At 36.9% G+C, this 21,511-nt stretch overlaps 1 protein-coding gene across 2 annotated transcripts in view; it reads left to right on the top strand.

Annotated features, from left to right (window-relative positions):
* Window positions 1–21,511, top strand: part of LOC150103869 (ATP-binding cassette sub-family A member 2-like) — a 975,482-nt gene that overhangs the window by 695,188 nt on the left and 258,783 nt on the right. For both annotated transcript variants that reach the window (XM_090397162.1, XM_090397161.1), the window contains exons 35-36: window positions 6,214–6,329; window positions 18,500–18,647. In XM_090397162.1, coding sequence (XP_090253288.1) covers window positions 6,214–6,329; window positions 18,500–18,647 — 264 coding nt within the window. The remainder of the gene's footprint in view (window positions 1–6,213; window positions 6,330–18,499; window positions 18,648–21,511) is intronic.

Below are 21,511 nucleotides of genomic sequence, written 5' to 3'. Positions count from 1 at the left end.
GATGATAATAATAATAATTAATGAAATAGCAGATGATTTAAGGGGAGATACTCAGTTGTTTGCTGATGATGCAAAAACTGAGAAGAACAATAGTTGATAAAGTAGATATCATGCAAGATGATTTGAATAAATTGACACTTTGGTGAAGGATTATGGTTGTCGGTTTAAAATAATAGTTGCCTGCCTGGTTGTGCCGAGTGGTTAGCATATCCACTCTCCAGCCAAAAGGCTGCAGGTTCGAATCCCAGCATGGGCATGGATGTTTGTGATTATCTGTGAAAGTGGTTGTGGTTGGCAGTAGATGCCGTTGGTGTATGTGATGCGGTTCGCTGTAGTTGGTGGATTGAGTGGTGGCAGACAGAGCTGTAGAATAGGTGCCATCCCTCGATGAGTCTTTGGACTCCCTGGAGGTGTCACATAATAATAATAATAAAATGTAATGCAAAGTGTAAGTTGTTGCATTTTGGGATGAAATGATTACATACTGTTTATCATATTGATGGTACTGGATTGAAGGAAATTGATGAGACTAAAAATTTGGGAATGATGGCAAGGTGAAGTTCAGAGGACATATTGCAAAAGTTGATAAAACAGGATTGCTTGGATGTTGAAGAACACACCGACAGGTAAAGATAGGGAGGTTATTATTATTCCTCTTTATAAGTCTGTGATTGACTGCTCTCCATCTTGACTACTGTGCACAAATTTGGTCAGCTGGGCTTCTTGGAGATTAGGAGGTGGTGAAAAGTAACCCGAGACAAGCAATCAAACTGATGACAGGTCTTTGGAATGCACCTAGGAAGATTGATTGAAGGTTTGTGAGTTAGAAAGTTTGGTTAACAGGTAGAAAAGAGGGGACATAATAGACACTTAACAAGTTATTAAAGGGGTTCTATAAGATAGTCACAAAAGAACTTTTTCAGTATGTGACATAGAGAACTAGGGATCACCCATGGAAAAGTGTGGTTAGTAAGGGTGACTATATGCATCACAACCATGCCTTGCCTCATACTAGTATAAAATGAAGCACACAATCTTGCAGTCTTCATAGTCAAATATTATAGTAAAATAGGCTGTACTGAAGCGCTCAGTGATTCTCAACATGGTGCTGTCATAGAATGCCACCTTTGCAACTACTCAGTTTGGGAAATTTCTGTCCTGCTGCTGCTGCCGTCTCACTCAATTGTAAGTGATGTTGTTGTGAATTAGAATCACCAAGGAGCAACAACAGAATAATGGCAACTTGATAGTCGACATGAAATCACAGATTGCCAAATGCTGATTCATGTGGTGCAAAAAAATCCTGATTGAAACAATCATTATCCAGTTCCAAAATGTCTCTACAAGTAATGCCAGCACAAGTGTTCATCAGGAGCTGAAGAACATGGTTTCCATAGCCATGCACCACACACACAAGCTTGACATCAGCAAAGGCATTGTCAGGTGTAGTGGCATAAAGCTCACTACCATTGTTTTCTAGAGCAGTGGAAATGTGTTTTCTGGAGTGATGAATTCACATTCACCATCTGGCAGCCCAATAGATGAGTCTTGGTTTGGTTGATGCCAGGAGAATGATACCTTTCCAGATATGTTTTTTCAGCTCTGAGGTTTGGTGGAGGCAGCTATTCAAGTGATGAAAATCTTAATGCTGCTGCTGCCTATAATAACATGCTAGACAGTTCTATGCTTCCAATTTCATAGCAATAGTTCTGTGAAGGCCCTTTCTTGTATCAACACAATGTCCCCATCCACAAAGCGAGGTCTGTTTAGGAATGGTTTTTATGAGATAGGTGTTGAAGAAACTTGACTGGCCTGCATAGAACCCTGATCTCAACCCCATCAAACAACTATCAGATAGATTGGAAAACTGAATGCAGGCCAGGATAAATTGCTTGACATCAATGATGTCCTCACTGATGCTCTTCTGAAAGAATGGAAGAGAATTACTGTAGGAGTACCAAAAATCTAATTGAAAGCCTTCTCAAAAGATTGAAAGCAGCAAAGAGTTGGCCAACTGTATGTTAATGACTTTTATATTAGAGTGAGAGTAGGGATAAGCAGGTATCCATATATTTTTGGTCAAATAATGTATTTGCGTGCCCTGACAGTGAATGAGTTTAAAGACAGGTATAATTGGTATTGTGTAAATAATGGTTAGTGTGGGTCTCCCTTAATGAGGCTTCTTACTCCATGGAAATACCTGTATAATAATAATAATAACAAAAGCATAGGAAAGTGTGGAAAATATATCGGAAAATAAAGGGAAGCTAGGAAAGAGATTATTATTACCAAAGACCTCATGGAGTCAAAGACTCATCTCGGAGGTCCTTTATCACACACAGCTCATCATACCGTGCTTTGAACACATTCAAACTCCCTGCAGACACCACACTCTCAGGCAAGGCATTCCTATCATTTACAAATCTGCACGAAAAAAACCTGCCTCTCACTCCCCTACTCACCTTCTTTATACAGTTTCCAGGGATGACCTCTGGTCCTCTCCCGATCTCCCACTATTTTCTATAGAACTTCTCCAGCATTGATCCTATAACAACCCTTTACCAACTTGTAGGTCTCTATCATATTCCCCCTCTTCCTCCTGTCCACCAGACTCTGCAAATTGCATCTTCTCAATCTTTCATCATACTCGACATTCGAGAGGTCAGAAACTACCTTAGTCAGTCGCCTTTGAACCCTTTCCAACATTTCTTCATCCTTCTGAAAACCAGGTGACCAAATCTGGGCACAATAGTCCATGTGTGGCCTAATCAAAGTCTTATACAACGGAACAAGAATCTCCCTACTTCTACACGTCAGTGTCCTCCGCATCAATCCCAGAAACCTTTGTGTTGTCTTCACAACTTTGGCTATGTGTCCCCTAAATTTCAGATCCTTATCCACTATCACCCCCAGATCTCTTATTTCTTCCCCTCCAACAATGTATCCTCACCAAGCATAAATTCTGCATCCCATCTTTGTTTTCCAAATTTTAAAACCTTACATTTTGCAACATTGAACTCACATCCCCATTTCCGTGCCCAATTACTCAATTTATTCAAGTCTTCCTGCAAGGTCACACCATCCTCACTACTCTTCATGGTTCGTCCCAACTTTGCATCATCTGCAAACAACTGAATATCTCCATCCAAATCTTCACCTATATCATTAACATACAAGTTAAACAGTAATGGCCCTAAAACAGATCCTGAGGCACTCCGCTAGTGACTTTCCTTTTCCTGGATATCGCTCCCCCATACACAACTTGTTGATACCTATCAGATAGCAGTCTCGAATCCAATGCACTAGTCTAATATCCAACCCCATCTGCTGTAGTTTGAACGTCAACTTATCATGAGGTACTCTATCAAATGACTTTGCGAAATCTAAGTATATTACTGCGTATCTTTCTCCTCTGTCCAAGGAAGCAGTCTGTTTATTGTAATAAGTAAGTAGATTGCTAAAATATGACCTCCCTTTAGCAAATCCATGCTGTCCATCAAAGATATTGCTGTCAACCCAACTCTGGATCCTAGTTCTCAGAAGCTTACCCCAACAACTTAACCACAACACCTGACACACAGATAGGTCTATAATTTGATGCTTGAGTTCGATCACCTCCTTTATGATGTGGCACAATCTTGCCCTCCTTCCACTTCTTAGGAATTGACTCATATTTTTTTAATATGAGTACAAGACTCGTATTAAAAAAATATGTCAAGGCAGGTGTCAATTCCCTGGCACATTCCTTTAGAATACGTGGTGATATATTATCAAGTCCCACAGCCTTATTAACATCTAATTTACTCAGCTCTCCATACACCTCTTGCTCACTTACAGTCAGTCTCTTCTCCCCATCATCTGCTGCTCTCAGTCTCTCCATGAAGTCACATTCACAAGATCAATAGACCTTTATGAACTGCTCATTAAGTATCTCCACCACGTATTCTGCAACAGCTGTATTTGTACAGATCAATACAGTACAGTATGGAAAGGAACCATCACTACAGTCTAGGGAAAATCTCAATGAGTTTTTATTATGGCAAGTGGGAGAGAATGATTGTACATGAATAACTTTATTAGTTGAACTGGGGTCATTTGGCCAATGCTAATGATGATGTAGCAGAGTTTTTTAATCATCACTTTCCTTATCATATTCCATTAAAACATGTGGTAAAATCTAATCAGGTTCCAGTTGATAAGATGTTACCACGATTAAACAGCTAAGGCACATTAAAAACTTCTGTCATGTTATCTGCATTGGTCATCTAACCACCTTCTCCATCTGATAAGTGTATTTATTAATCTAGTAATTTCTCTTCCTACTAGTCTCATAACAAAAAAAATTGGCGAAATTTTCCTTGGACAGTAGTGTTACTCTCCAGTCATATTCTTATTTCTCCATTTTTCCTGTGTGGAGAAATAAGAACATGACTGGAGAGTAACATTACTGTCCAAGAAAAATCTCACCAATTTTTTTTTGTTATGGGAAACTGGAAACTTTAGAAACTGGAAACTTTAGAAACTGGAATATAAACTAGTGTGCTTCTATGTGCAAGAGAGGTATTCGAAACCTGGTGAGGATCCTGCATTGTCATACACCTATACAGAAATCCTTCACTTTGCATGATTTTGAATTACATGCTTTTCTCATTCAATAAATTTTATTATTATTATTTTTATTATTATTATTATTATTATTATGTTATACCTCCAGGGAGTCCAAAGACTCATCAAGGGAGAGTGTGCCAACAGCATCGAACAGTTGATCCCCTTCCAACTACTAACTGCACTCAAACTTAACTTTTTGCATGAGCCATTAGTAGCAGAGGCTCTACCAATCGACAACCTTTGCTGGGTGCATGTTAAAAATTCACTTAACTCATTCCATTCACATCGGTCAGCAAGAAACTTGTTTGACTGTCCTTGACTTTGAGGCAAGGCTTAGCTTTATAATATTACTAAAGACAGTATAGAGACAATTTGAATATATGTATTATATTAAGCAACAATTAGTGTAATTAAAGACAAACAGAATAAAAATAACCCTACATAATGAAAACATTTCCTCCTATAGATGCTATACTGCATATATATATAAGCAAAATGAACACAGTATCTATCTAAATACATTGTCCTAACACCCTCTTTCAGATTTTCAATTGCAAAAAATATATGGTAACCCTGTTTATTTCGAATGCAGCCATTGGGTGCTGAAACTAAATGATTTATATAAAGCAACTTTTTAAAACCAAATAAAGATTTATATATATAACTTGAAATCAGAATTACATTTAAGATTTTCTGTATCATTAAGACAGTTCTCAAATAATAATTTACAAATAAAAATTAACCAAACCATTATTAATTAACAATTAACCAAACCATACTGTATGTTGAAAACATAAAAGTGCCTCTGTCCTACATAAAAAAACATAATGTACTAATTGTATAACAAACTACCTTGTTCAAGTATTTCTTGTAATATTGGGATCCATGAATAGCAATTGGGATCCCTCCTTTATCCATTCTTGGTAATGTCTTTTCCAATTCCATCTGTATCCATTTTATTTTACTGGTGATATTTTTTGCTCTCTCTTTTTAAATAATTCATCATTTGTTATATGTTATTATATGTCAAAATATTTTTACTATTTTATGCAAACACTTTATATTGATAATTTATAGTGATCTCTCAAATATCCAGCCTTTATTATTATTATTATTATTCGTGACACCTCCAAGGAGTTTGAAGACTCATCGCTGGAGGACACCTACTGCACAACTCTCCGTCTCCACTAGTATACCGAACCTCTACTATGAATCACCTACATCAACGCCATCTACTGCCCACAACCACCACCACCGGAGCTAGTATTTTTTCTCTGTAAATTGCCAATTTGTCTGTATGCGGGATAAAAAACCCGAGTTTCCAGGAGAAAAAACCCTGTTACCTCCATATATATATGATGACCCTTTAATTAACTGAGCAATTAAATGGGTTAATGTTGTCGACATAATTCTGATTCCACACCATCTAATTTTGCCTTCATTTATTAAACCCTCAAATTATCCAACGGACAAATTGTTTTCTTGTCAGAGTTTTAGAATTGAGGATTACAGTATATAAATTGCATGCTAATGTCTAAAATATTGGATTTTCATGTTGTTTTTTTATGATATAGAGTAAAATATAAATATTTCTTGTACTTTCAGTGTAGTTATGTTGTACCTGCTACTAGCTGTGTCTTAGTCTTGCTGCTATTTGACATTCCTGCATATACTTCTAATACAAATTTTCCTGCTGTTGTTTCTCTTTTCCTCATGTATGGGTAAGTACTGCTATTGGAATTATTATTATTATTCTATAGGAATCTCATGGAATGAAAAGATCCATCACTGTCGGCTCACACTAGCCATTATCCACATGATTACATCTCATATCATTTCTTAAACTTATTCACTAACAAAACACTCATGACTGCTTCTGGCAACCTGTTTCACTTATTTACTACTTTCCAGTCAAAAAATCTAGCCCATATAGCACACTAATACAAAGAAAATTGCAAATTTGAGACAATGAAAAGAACAGTATATGCAACATCATAAATGCAAAATGGATGTTATATGTAATAAATTATGTCAAAAACAAATATATTTCTCTTGATTATAGATCATGTTAATATTAGACAAGAAATTGTATTCCTGTGTTTATCTTTTACCCAAGCATTAACAGAATTTGCACATGAAGTATTTTCATGAATGTGCTATTTATATGTAGACGTGGTTGACTTCACATCAATTCCTCAGTATCCCATAATATAAAGTGCAGTTCCTTTCAGATATTTCCAATATTGCTGTGCATTATATGAAGGGTCACTACCACTACCCAGACTGCATTTGACCTTTATTGAGGTCTCATCAATGAGAGCTAGACTCAGAAAGATAACATGGTCAGTTCAATGTAGAGATCATATATTTCCCATATGTGAGTGGTAAATGCACGTATGACCATATTATTAAAAATACTCTGGATGAAAGATAATTGTAGAAAGTTTTTTGCTTGGTTATTATGCTAAACAAATTATATTCCTGTTTTAATTCTTTACCCAAGTGTAAGCAAACAAAGTTTGTGCATGAAGTATCTTTGCTGTTAGGCTACTTGTATATAGAGGCAATCGATTTCACCATTTTGCTACTTGATATACTCTAGCTGTCACAAGTATATATGAAAATAATCAAATACAAATAAGATTAAATCATGAGCTATCGTATACAAGAGAGATAAACCATGGGGTCCGACAGGGATGTCCCCTCTCAGCAACTCTTTTTAATATCTACTTAAATGAAATAATAATAAAATGGAGTAAAAATTTACATCAAGGGATTAAACTTTCACCTACAGTTAACTTAAACACTCTCCTCTTTGCAGACGACCAAATAATAATTACAAATTCTGAAGATAACTTACAGAAAACTATTTTAAATCTAAATGAGATATCCAAAGATTATGGTTTGATAATATCAACGGAAAAATCAAAAACTATGGATTAAAAGGACAAGATCCAGCAAGAACTAAAATAGTATTAGATAACAAGATCTTAGAACAGGTGAATTCATTTAACTACCTAGGATGTATGATCGCTTATGAAAATGAAAAAGATATAAACATAAAAATTGCAAAATATTTAAAAATAACAGGAGTAATTAACTCTATATTTAAACCAAACCTAGTTCAAAAACAAACCAGGCTAAAAGTATACAATACATTAGCCCTACCGGTCTTAATGTATGGAAGCGAAATCTGGACAATAAAACAAAAAGACAAACAAAGATTAACAACAGCAGAAATGAAGTTTATGAGAAAAACTGCAAAGTATACCCTATTTGATCACAAAAGAAACGAAAATATTATGAAAGAATTAAACCAAGAACCAGTAGAAAAAATTAAAAAATATAAACATAGATGGATGGAACACGTTCAAAGAATGAAAACAGAAAGATTACCAAAACAAGCCTTAAAGTACAAGCCATTAGGAAAAAGAAAACCAGGACGTCCTCTTAAACGATTCAACGATGACTTCTAAGGCCGGAACAGGCCATACTAGGCCTAAATCCTTGATACGTATGATGATGATGATATACTCTACTACGTAACTAATTGTATATGGAAAATATACAAAAACAGTCTTAGTACTGGCCTTTCCCCATAATGCATAGCAATATATATATGACCTAAAGGATCTGTGGTTTGCATTATGAGAAATAGAAATTTAAGGCAATTGATGTGAAGTCAGCCTCTATATACAAATGGCTTAATTGTAAAAATGCATTATGTACAAACTTTGTTTGTTGTACGTTTTTTTCTTCTTTTATAGTTGTTATTAAAGAGATCAAAAAAAACCTGTAACATGATATTAATACATGATAGTCAGCCTCTATATATAAATGGCTTAGTTGTAAAGATATACATCATGTGTAAACTTTGCTTAACATTTTTTTATTCTTTTCTAGTTACTATTAGAGGTCAAAACACCTATAACATGATAGTATAGGCTAGTGATTAGGGAGAAAGACGGAATGTGTTTCTGAAGAACTGGCGATTGTAATCATTTGGAGAGAAATAGACTATTCCCGAGCCTATTTCCACTCTCCAAGTGAAAAATGTCATCAAGAAGATGATGATAAGAAATGAGCTCAGTAAATTTGAAAATGAACCGTTTATGTACCGTTATATGTACATGAACCGTTATATGTACATTTACCAGTAATGGTTAGGTTTCCTTTCATGATTACAATAAAGTGGAGGAATAGGTGTAGCCAGTTCACTGGAGGAGCACCCATGAAATACCTATGAAAAAAAAAAAAAAAGACAATGCAGAAAACAGAGTATCTGTGAATGAGAAAGCATTTGTGGGCAAGTTTGTGACAGACGAGTCATCTCTTAAGGGTTTTCTACTTCTAGATAGAGCTGAGAATTCTTAGGAAGGATTTTGGTGCACAGTCCGAAATATGAGAAGCATATTCTAAAGTCAGTTAGGAGCTATGTGGGTGAAAAGTAGTGTTTGAAACAAAAGAGGACACATAGTTTCACAGAGGCTGAGGAGGCTGTAGATATGATGTGTCATGTCACAATAGGCTAGATGAAAAATCAGTGAAGGAAGAAAAAAGCTGATCTTAACTGAGATTAAAATATGGGGGGGGGGATGAAGTAAGTTCTTTCTTTCAACAGATAAAACAAGATTGGCTGTATTGAAGTTGGCTAGATTATCTTCACTTCATTTGAGAATTGTGGAGAGATCAGTTGATGACATTGCATTGCAAAGTTTCTCAAATGAAAAGGAGGAAAAGAATGTGCGGATATCAGTAAAACTATGGATAAAATTTGAGGTTAATAATCAGAGAGTTATTAATTTATATGAGAATGGCTGTGAATGAAAGCACAAGGAGTTTTGGGTATGACAGAGAAATCTTATTCCAGGAAATCATTATTTGGTTATGGATGAACACACTAGCAAGCAGATAAGGGAGTTATCATTCCTCTTTATAAAGCGTTAATATGACCACTCCTGGATTACTATGCTCAGATTTGGTGACCTGGTTTTTTTTGGAGATGAGGAAGTGGTGGAGAGGATCCAGGGGTGACTGACCAAGAAGGTGAGTGATCTGTGAAATGTTCCCTACAAGTATACATTAAGTGTTATGGTTTATAGGCAAAAAATAGTCACATATTATAAAAACATTTAAGTTGTTTAAAGAATTTTATAGGATTGATGCATGCAAAATGTTTCAGCACTTGGCTAGAAGAAGCAGAACAAGTGGTCATCCCTGGAAGTTGGGTAAGAGTGTAGTTAGCAAAGCTGCAAGGACTACATTTTTAACTTGGAGAGTGATTAATGAATGGAATCGGTTCCCTGAGCTAGTTGTAAGTGCTTTGTCAGTTAATGGTTTCAAGGAAAAGGTACGATAGATATTGTGTTGATAGTTTGGGTCTCCCATGATGGGTCTTAGAACTACATGGAGGTACCCATGCAATAATAATAATTACAAACATTGAACAATAAAAGAAGAAACAGGTGGTCTAGTCACAAAGGGAAAGCACTTACAACTAACTCAGGCAACCCATTCCATTCATTCACCACTCTCCGAGCGAAAAATAATCAAGAAGGTCAGTGACTTCAAATACTTAGATTCAACAGTGAAACAGGATGGAGAGGCTGAGAAGGAAGTGGGATGCAGGATACAAGCAGGATGGAGGAACTGGAGAATAATGGCTAGAGTGCTATACGAGAGGGTGCCGATCAATCTAAAGGTAAAATCTACAGGACAGTAGTGAGACCAGCTATGATTATGCTATGGAAACTGTCGCCTTGAGGAAAAAATAACATCAGCAGGATGGAGGTAGCAGAGATGAAAATTGTTAGGTGGATGGTGAAAGTTACAAACTTTGGAGCAAAGATACAGGATACAAGGTTGAGATGGTTTGGTCATGTGAATGAGGAGGGAGGACGAATATGTGGGGAAGAAAGGTCATGCAGATGGATGTGCAGGGGAGGAGGAAGTGCAGGTGGCAAGAAGAGATGGAGAGAGATGTAGAGGAGGACTTGAAGATGAAGAACTTGGATGTGGTTACAGCCCAAGACAGGAGGATGTGGAGGAGACTCATTATAAATAGCGACCCTACTTAAGTGGGACAAGCTGCAGAAGAAGAAGAAGATTGAACAATCAGAGAAGAAACAGATGGTCCAGTCATAAAGGGAAGGTGGAAGGATGACCATATGAGGGCATTTTGTCTATGCCAAACTTGATCAAATGCTTTGGAAATATCAAGTGCAACCATATTAGTTTCTCCAAAACTTCTGTGGCTTGTAACCAAAGGTGGGGGGGGGGGCTAGGTTGTCTGTGAGACCTGCTGTTGACTAGAATCTGTAGTTGTGATCACTAATTAGTAGACCTTCAGCTCCCACAATTAAAAAGGGAAGGGAATAAACCTTAAATAAATTAAAAAACATTAAAGTTGATGGAACAAAGAAAAAAGTTAAAGAACACACCTGAATATAAAAGCATGAATAAAGAAATAAAAAAGAATGCAGGAAAGCCAGAGTGGAATGGATTAAGAATAAATGCACAGACATAGAAAACCTTGATAGAAAACAGAGAAGCAGAGAAATGTATGAAAAGATCTGAGAAATGACAACAAGATAAATACAGTAAATCATGCAAGTGTCATTAGAGACTCAAGAGACCATATTCTAATGGATAAAAAAGAAATCATGGAAAGATGGATTGAATACACAAGGAAAGTATACGAGCAACAAAGAAATAATATTCCCGAACAGGCTGATTTAGAAGCACCACCCATTTTACTTTGTGAAGTTGAAAATGCCGTCATAAAACTAAAACCACATAAAGCTGCAGGAATGGATAATATCTTGGCAGAATGGTTGATGGCTCATGATGAAGTAGGACTGAAATTTCTAGCAAATTTATGCAGTAAGATATATGAGACTGGATTTCTACCCAAAGAGATTAATCACTCAATTTTCGTTCCAGTTCCCAAGAAAACAAAAGCTACAAGATGTGAAGAGTTCAGGACAATTAGCCTCATCAGTCAAGTTTCAAAAGTCTTCCTATATGTTATTCTTGAAAGAAATAAAAAAAAATTAACAAAAAAATAAATGATACACAAAAAATGTATGTACAAGAGAAGGTATTTTCAATGTCAGAACCATCATATCTAGAAAACAAGTTTTGCATCTGGAGTTTGTTGATGTTTGGAGTGTGTTTGAAGGAAAAAGGCAGTTGTATGCTAGAGATGGACTGCATCTTAAAATGGAAGGACATAAGCGATTGAAGGAGTTATTGTTTTCTGAACAGGTTGAAGTTATTGGGCAGGGAAACTAATATTGAAAAGGTTGAGTGTAAGAGAGAGAAACTTTAGCACTGATTGTGTATTTATTGATCCTTATAGGCAGAATAAATTGCAGAAGAGAGGGGATAAAAATCGGCATAGGACTACAGTAGTTAGTGACTTATATATCAGTTCTAAAGCCGGTACAAGATCTAGAGGGAATCTGCAATTTTTGTATACCAATGCTAGAAGCATTCGAAATAAGAGAGAAGAATTTTTGGCATTAGTCAGTGAAATCTCACCAAAAGTTGTAGGCATTAGTGAAACTTGGCTGTCAGCAGAAGATGTGGTCACTGGAATTGAATGTGAAGGGTACAGTATTTTCAGGGAGGATAGAGAAGATAGAACAGGAGGAGGAGTACTGTTGATGATAGCTGATGTGTTGCAGCCAAAGAAAGTAGTATATCATGATGATAGACATGTGAATGAGAGTTCATTTGAGGCAGTCTGGTGCGAAATAGTGACCAACGCAACCAAATATACAGTTGGATGCTGCTATAGGCCAGGGAGTACGGGGGAAGATATTGAATTCATGCATCAGCAACTTGGTGCAATGAGTGAAGGCTTAGTGATTATTATGGGGGATTTTAATTATGGTGATATCAATTGGAAGGAGGAAATATCACGTAGCAAAAAGGAAATGGAGTTCATACATCTTCTACGAGATAATTACTTGAAACAGCACGTAACTGAAGGGACACGTGGTGTGAGAGTGTTGGACCTGGTTATTGGTTCAGAGGTTATATGCATAAGTAAGGTGTCCTCGTTACCTCCAGTTGGTGAAAGCGATCATGTGGTATTGACTTGGGAGGTTGCAAAATCTGTGGATTTTTCTATTAAGAAGGGGTATGTACGGAACTACAGGTTAGGCAATTATAACAAGCTTCGGAGTGAGCTTGCAGCCATCCCATGGCAAAACATATTGCAAGGGAAAGATGTTAGCAGTGCTTGGGATAAAATCAGCGGGTATCTGAGGAAAGCAATATCAGATTGTGTCCCTATGGTCAGGAGGTCAAACAAGGCAGGCATTAGATGGATGAGCAGTAGTATCAAGCTTGAACTGCAAAAAAAGAAAATGTTATGGAGAATTTACAAGGAGAAGGGCGATCAGGACACCCATGAGCAGTACAAGGCTCAAGCTAGGAAGGTTACCAGCATAGTAAGAAAAGCTAAATCAGATTATGAGAAGACCTTAGCCAAAGAGATCAAGGGTAATCCCAAAGAGTTCTTCCGCTATGTGGCAAGTAAGAGGAAGAATGACTTCGGAAGGATAACCTTAGTGGGTGCTGATGGTATTGAGGTGACAAAATCAGATGTAATAGTCGAGTTACTGTGTGATCACTTCTCAAAAGTCTATCACCCAAGTGAGGATATCTCTATACCTATAGCAATACCTAATGTGAGAATTGAAGCTAAAGAATCAGAGGTATTAAATATATTGCAAAACTTAAATGCAAACACTGCGGTAGGCTTAGATGGAATATCAGCTCGGGTGTTGCGTGAATGTGCAAATGAATTGTCAACCCCTCTTACCTGGATATTTAATTTAAGTTTGAACTCTGGTATGGTCCCTAGGGAGTGGAAGTTAGGCAAAGTGGTTCCTTTGCATAAGGGTGGCTCTAAAACTGCGGTATTGAATTACAGACCAATCACCATCTCAGGAGTAGTGGTAAAAGTATTGGAAAAATTGGTTAAAGACAAAATTCAAGAATGGGTGGATCAGGATATGATACTCTATAGAGGCCAACATGGTTTTGTTAAAGGTAGATCCTGCCTTAGCAATCTATTAACTATTCATAATAGAATAACATCCGAGTTGGACAAAGGAACTGGCTACACAGTGGTACTTCTGGATTTTGCTAAGGCTTTTGACAGGATACCCCATAGAACACTGTTACGCAAATTGGAGCAGATGGGAATGGATATTAAATTGGTGATATGGATAGGAGAATGGCTCAGGGAGAAATACCATAAGGTGGTGTATGGAGGAGCCGAGTCCAGAATGAGGCAGGTGACCAGTGGTGTACCTCAGGGCTCTGTGCTTGGGCCAATGTTGTTTAATTTGTATATAAATGATATAGGAAACGGCTTAAAGGGAGATATTCAGTTGTTTGCTGATGATGCAAAGTTGTGTAGTGCAATAAAAAATCAAGCTGATGTTGAAAGTTTGCAGGAGGATTTAAATAAGCTGGTAAAATGGGCAAAAGAAAATGGATGTCAGTTCAATGTGGAAAAGTGTAAAGTCATGCATTTTGGGATTAAAAGATTACCAGCTGTGTACTACATCGATGGAAAGGTACTCCAAGAGATTGATGAGGCTAGGGACTTAGGGGTATTGGTAGATAGGGAGATGAAGTTCAGAGGACACATTGCTAAGGTGTCCAAGATTGCACATAGGATTACTTGGTTGTTGAGGAACACACTGACATCTAGAGATAAAGAGGTTATTATTCCCCTTTATAAAGCATTGATACTTCCACATTTGGATTACTGTGCTCAGGTCTGGTCACCTGGATTCCTTGGAGATCAGGAGGCTGTGGAGAGGGTTCAGAGAAGAGTGACCAAGTTGGTGAGTGATATAAAAAATACTCCCTACATTGATAGATTGAGAGCTTGTGGATTGCAGAGATTGGTTGATAGGCGAAGAAGAGGGGATATGATAGAAACATTCAAATTACTAAAAGGTTTTTATAGGATTGATGCAGGGGAAATGTTTCAGCTGTGTGATAGTGATGGAAGAACAAGAGGTCATCTCTGGAAATTAAAGAAGAGTGTGGTTAACAAAGGTGTCAGAACAAGGTTTTTTGCCTGGAGGGTGGTGAATGAGTGGAATTCATTGCCTGACTTAGTTGTGAGCTCTTCGTCTGTAAATGAATTCAAGAAGAGATATGACAGATATTGTTTTGCTAGTTTGGGTCTCCCGCGATGAGTCTACTGACTCCATGGAGATACCCGTAATAATAATAATAATAAGATTCTAAGAATAGGATGGGTACAAAAAATTACCAATGAAGAGCTCTATCAGAAGATACAACCAAAAGAGAATCTAATGCAGAAGATTATAAAATGGAAGTTGCAATTATTTGGACGCATCTGTAGAATGAGTGAGGACTGGAAGATAAAGTCATTTATGTTTGGTATTTTGGATGGTTTAAACAGAAGAGGTAGACCATACAGAGAATGGATAGACGATATAAAAGACTGGTGTGGAATGGGTGTACAAAAACTGCGACACTGTGCACTGGACAAAGAAAGGTGGAAGAAGATAGTGAAACAGGCATCAACGGGCAGTGAGCCCATGGTTCTTGATGATGATGATGAATCAAGAGGTATATGAGGAGTTATTTCCTTTGAACTGGAATCAATTATATATTTTAACTGAGATTACCTCTGCTCATACATTCTGAATACTGACATTGTCAAGTTCCTTCTTACTATCTCCATTTTTAATATGATTCTGCCATTGAAATATGCTTTTCTGAAAATAATTCTTATAGTGTCTTTTATCATCAAATTCCTGGTATGTACCCCCAAGGGGTGTATAGGATATGATAGTATACTACATGAATTATTACAACACTTAAGGAATTGAACAACGTAGTTAAGGATATAAATTAAATTATACTTTAATAAATATTTTCCGATATTTCGGCAACATCACGTTGCCATCTTCTAAAGGAACTTACAAAAAAAGGCACATGCACGTAGGCACTACAAACACAGTAACTAGGAATGAAGAGATGAAGCTGTTGTTCTCCTAAAAGTCCTGATGGTGCCCTCTACCGGGCTAAGTAGGTGTTCTTGGCCGTTGGGCTGAAGGTCTGCTGATGTAAGCCTCCCAAATTTGGGGCAGTCGCATACAACCAAATTTGTTGAGGTTAGGAGAATTTCTTAGGACTGAGGCTGATTCCATAAATAGTCTTTCAAATTTGTATTTGCTATAGTGTATTACTGTAGCTTTCTTCCACTATATTTTGTGTATCCAGAGCATTGTCTGCAAGACCAGAATGGCTGTACTTGTGAAAACGGATGTAGTCCTTGTGTTCAGAAATTCTGATATTCGCTGTCCTGCCTGTTTGGCCAAAGTAAGACAGTTTACAACTGCAAGGGACCTGGTATATACCAGGTAGGTCTAGGGGAAGTGGTTGGTCTTTAGTGGAGCAGATAAGGGATGCCAATTTTCTGTAAGGTTTGTAACAGGAGGTCAGGTCATGCTTTTTTAAGATTTTGGTAATTTTTTCCGAGGTGCCTCGGATGTAGGGAATGGTGATGGATTTAGAGTAATCCTTGTTGTGGAGGGGGGGGGGATCTGTGGTTTGTAGGTTCTAATATTTTTTGGATTTTTTTTGGTGGGGGGTGGTTATTTATTTATTAAAGTATAATTTAATTTATATCCTTAACTACGTTGTTCAATTCCTTAAGTGTTTTAATAATGCATAACCAACGTATAACCCTGTCTACGAGAAGTACTACATGAGAAATTTACATCATTACTAACTTCCTATCTACAATTTTCCTCCAAATCAGTCTGTTACATGTCAAGACTCCAATATTATCAGATCTTATATTTCTGTCTTCTAAGGCACTTTTTACTGCATCAACTGGGCCAACCTGGCAAAGAACACTTGTTTTGTAATAATCTTTCCTCTCCTATTCTATTTAAGTGACCATATCACCTGAGATTAGCTCTGCTAATACATTCCTGGATGCTGACAATGTCAAGTTCTTTCCTAATATCCTCATTTTTAATATGATATTGTCATGTTCAAGCCCCTAATCTTCCTCAGGACTCCCATATATGTGGTCTCTAGTCTTTGGTCAAGTGTTTTGCTTCCGATCCATAAGTTAAAATTGGTTGGAACACTGCCTTGTATACAACAAATTTAGTGTTTTGGCTAATTTCTCTCTTATTCCATATAAATTTATTCAGTTGATTTCCTACCATACCAGCTTTGTTGATTCTGTTGTCTATTTCCATATTTAATTTACCATCTTCACTAATAATCTTGCCTAAGTAGCTGAAATCTTTTACTTGTTCTGTAGGTTCTCCATTCACAGTGCAGTTGATATTTTCAATGCTTTTTGCCTATTTTCATTGTCTTTGTCTTTTTATTGCTGACCTTCATACCATATCTATTACAACAGTTATTCAATTTAGTCAGAGAATCTTGCAGACTTGTAGCGGATTTATTTAGAAATATAACATCATCTGCAATAAAGCAAATAGCTGAGATTAACATCTCCAATTATAATATCGGGTTTAATACCACTTTCCTTCATAACGTGATCCATATAGATAATGAATAACAGAGGGATAATGTACATCCCTGTCTGACACCAGATTTAACATTAAACCACCTTCCTGTACTTCTTTCAATTCTAACTGCTCACTTACAACTCAAATAAAGATTAAGTATTGCTTGATATAATGCCCCATTGACACCATATAACTGTAGCATTTAGAATAGCTTCTCTCTTGGCACCTTGTCATATGCTTTTTACAGATCAACAAAACTTAAATACAGATCTTTGTTTTATTCCCATGATTTCTCAACTATCTGTCGTAAAGTGAAAATCTGATCCTGACGGCCTCTATTTGGCCTGAATCCAGCTTATTCTTCACCAAGCTTCTCTTCCACAATCATCCTTCTCAGCTGTTTCTCAAGTCTACTTGCATATATCTTACCAGAAATACTCTGAAATTCTCAAAATCAGTTTTATTTCCCTTTTTTATATATAGGTACTATGAGAGCTCTACTCCAATCATCTTGAATTCGTCCCTCTGTCCAGGCTTTCTGAACTATGCAGTGCAGCCACTGTACGACTTTTATACCTCCATACTTGAGCCTTTCTGGTCGTATATTATCATCTACTCCTGCTGCTTTACCACATTTCAGGCTTTTGATGGCTTTTTTCTACTTCAAGTATGGATATGTATTCCTGACTGCATGCCTGGTCGGCATATTTTAACACTGTGCTGTCATCTCTCTTTGTTTCATTTATAAGAATATCAAGAATATCTTTTACTTCTGTTTTCATGTCAACCTTATCATCTCTAATTCCTTTTACAGCACTCTTTCTTCCATTTTTGAGCTTCTTCAACACTGTCCAGAATATCTTGCCATGTTTTTGATATTTATTTTTTGTGTTCTTGCTAAAGTCCTCCTATGACTTTTGTTTAGCTAGTTTTACTCAGTATTCAGCTTTCTTACATTTGTCTCTGTATTCTCTAAGAGCACAAGCTGACTTATTTGCTAGGAACTTTTGATATACTTTCTTCTTTTCCTTCATTATCTCTTTAACTTCCTGTGTCCACCATGGAGTTCTGATTTTTATATCTTTGCAGACAACCTCACCTCTCTGGCGAGTCATGCCTCTCTGGCTGAATCAATCAGTGTTTTCTTCAGGGAATCTCCAAAGTTTGGTTCCTGTTCTCAAACTCTTTCATTTTTTCTTGAATAATATTTGTAATAAAATATCAAATTAATGTACAGCATGACAAAGTGTCTTTTATTATCATTATAAAACTTCAAAAATAATTCCTATAACAATATTATAGTTTGATTTATTAAATATATGCCTGTTTTGCAGATGGTCTATTACTCCTGTGATGTATCCAGCTTCATTTATTTTCACAGAACCAAGCACAGCATATATCTTCTTGATTGTGATTAACTTGTTTGTTGGTATCACCTGTCTTGTGACCAGCTTTGTTTTGGAATTATTCACCTATGATCCAGTAAGCTTTTTTTATTTTTGTATAATGATTGTACAGAAATACCGATCTGATTATTAATAATGTGTTTTAATTCTGATAACAAACTAGTTTACTTAAAAATTAATGAAATGCATTTCTACAGAATAATTTTCACTGCCTTGTGTGTATTTATGTCAGCATTCTTGTTTTATAACTGGCATTAACATTTTTGTTACTTGTAATACTTTAAAAATGTTAAACATCCTTTCTTTTAAAGGAATGTTTAATTTACAAGATATCATGTTTCTCAGATTCAGTCAGCAAATATTATTATTACATGACACTCCAAGGAGTCTAAAAGACTCATCCAGGGAAGACACCTACTCTAAAACTCTCCGTCTCTACCACTCAGTCCACCAACGCAGCGAACCGCAACTACACCAACACCATCTCCTGCCTACCGCCACCACTAGTATTTTATAACTGGCATTAACATTTTTGTTACTTGTAATACTTTAAAAATGTTAAACATCTTTTCTTTTAAAGGAATGTTTAGTTTATAAGATATCATGTTTCTCAGATTCAGTCAGCAAATATTATTATTATTACATGACACTCCAAGGAGTCCAAAAAAACTCATCCAGGGAGGACACCTACTCTACAGCTCTCCGTCTCCACCACTCAATCCACCAACTGCAGCGAACCGCAACTACATCAACATCATCATCTACACCAACACCATCTCCTGCACACCACCACTAGTATTTTCACAGACATCTATCACAAAACATCACAAGACATGAATCACAAACATCCATGCCCACAGTGGGATTCGAACCCGCAGCCTTTTGACTGAAAAGCAGATATGCTAACCACCTATCCAATGAGGCTAGCAGTAGTATAATTACTGTGTTTCATCGTGCCTTGCTACAGTTCAAGTTTTGCATATTTATAGATTACCATTCCTGTTTGAACTCATCTGTCTTCTTATTTGATCCTGAAGAGTCAGTATACCAGAATTTGGAAATGTTCAATGGAGTTCTCAGCAGTTTTTTTCTAGCTTGTATCATTATATCCAAACTGTGTTATTCTTATAATGGTCTGAAAAGGCCTAGAACTTCCAGGATAAACATGAATCCTATTTATAATGATATTTGCACTTTTTCTAATCATGCATGAGCATATTACAAAATTTATTCACTTATTAATTTGTGTTAGTCAATTATACCTTACCACCAACGAAATCGTTAATACATATATACAATTTCTTCAAGCAACCAACAGTCACAGAGGTCTAACCAGATTGAATTATCTTTCTACTCCATATGTGTATATTCTGTTTGTATATTACTGCTTCATGCCATTAAATGCCTATTCTGTTTAGGTCTTGTTTGATATCATCACTCCATCTCGTTCAAGGCTTACTTCTTTTTCTAACACCTTCTAGGTCACTCAACATAATTTATTATTATTATTATTATTACGGGCAACTCCAAGGAATCCTTAGACTCATCGAGGGAGGCCCTAACATCATGTCAAGAACAACTGTTCAACATTCACACAGTATCTATCATTCTTCGTCTTGAACTCATTCACAGTCATGGCAGCTTATTCCACTCATTCACCACTCTCCAAGTAAAAAACCTAGCTCTAACACCCTTGCTAACCACACTTTTGCCCAGTTTCCATGGATGGCCCCTAGTCCTCCCACCACAAGTCCTGTTCTCAAAAATATCTTCTGAGTTAATCCAATAGAAACCCTTCAGTAATTTGAATATCTCAATCATATCACCCCTCTTCCTCCTATCAACCAATTTCTTCAACCCACAAATCTTCAACCTGTTCTCATAAAGTTCATTCCATAGACCTGTTATCATCTTGGTCACTCGTCTCTGGATCCTCTCCATCCAGAAGAAACCTAGGTGACCAAATCTGGGCACAGCAGTCGAGACAAGGTCTTATCAAGGCTCAGTACAAAGGAACAATAACTTGCTTGTCTCTGCTTGTCAAAGTATTCTTCAGTAACCAAGTGCTTTGATGAACTGATTTAGCCACTTTTACAATGTTCCCCCTAAATGCAAGCACTTCTTAACCACCTCTCATGCAATATCAATATCCAGCCCTTGCAGTTTTGCATGCCATGGCACCGAACCAAGCAATCTCCAAAGCTTGTCATACTTACCAGCCTGGTAATTCCGCATGTACCCTGTCTTAATTGAAAATTCCACACATTTAGCCACCTCCCAGTTCAAGACCCTATGATCACTCTCACCAATTGGTGGCAACGTGGTCGTATTCATTGCAGCCGAATTCTCGGATGCAATTATTAGGTCAAGCACTCTTTGACCCCTAGTATTTTCTATTACATGCTGTTGCAAGTAGTTATCCCTTAATAACTGCATAAAATCCAATTCCTTCTTCCCATGTGTCCTCTGCTCCTTCCAATCAATGTTACGATAGTTGAAATCCCCATAATAATTACCCTCCTTCCACTCATTGTTTCTATTTTCTTATGCATACTATCTCTGTCATCTATTCCATCATCTGGTCTTTAGCAGCACCCCAACTGTATATTTTGTTCTGCTAGTCACAATCTCACACCAAATAGCCTCAAATGTGCTCTTTTCTCTATCCTGCAGTTCCATTTCTATTCTCCTTGGCTGCAGTTCATCAGCTATCATCAGTAACACTCCTCCCCCCCCCCCATTTTATTCTCTCTGTCCCTCCTGAACACACTATACCCCTTACATTCAATCCTACTAGCTGTGTCATCTTCTGTCAGCCATGTTTCACTAATGCCAATAACCTATGGCCTTGAAGAGCCAACCAAGGCCAAAAATTCTTCCTTCTTGTTCCCAATACTCCTATTAGTATACATGAAATGCAGAAGCCCATTAGTCCCACCC

The sequence above is a fragment of the Typopeltis vanoorti genome, chromosome 8 (genome assembly GCF_054136105.1).
Source record: "Typopeltis vanoorti isolate ZY-2024b chromosome 8, IOZ_Tvanoo_1.0, whole genome shotgun sequence".
NCBI lineage: Eukaryota > Metazoa > Arthropoda > Arachnida > Uropygi > Thelyphonidae > Typopeltis > Typopeltis vanoorti.
The sequence above is the reverse complement of the archived record's forward strand: the minus strand, read 5'-3'. Positions and strand labels throughout refer to the sequence as shown.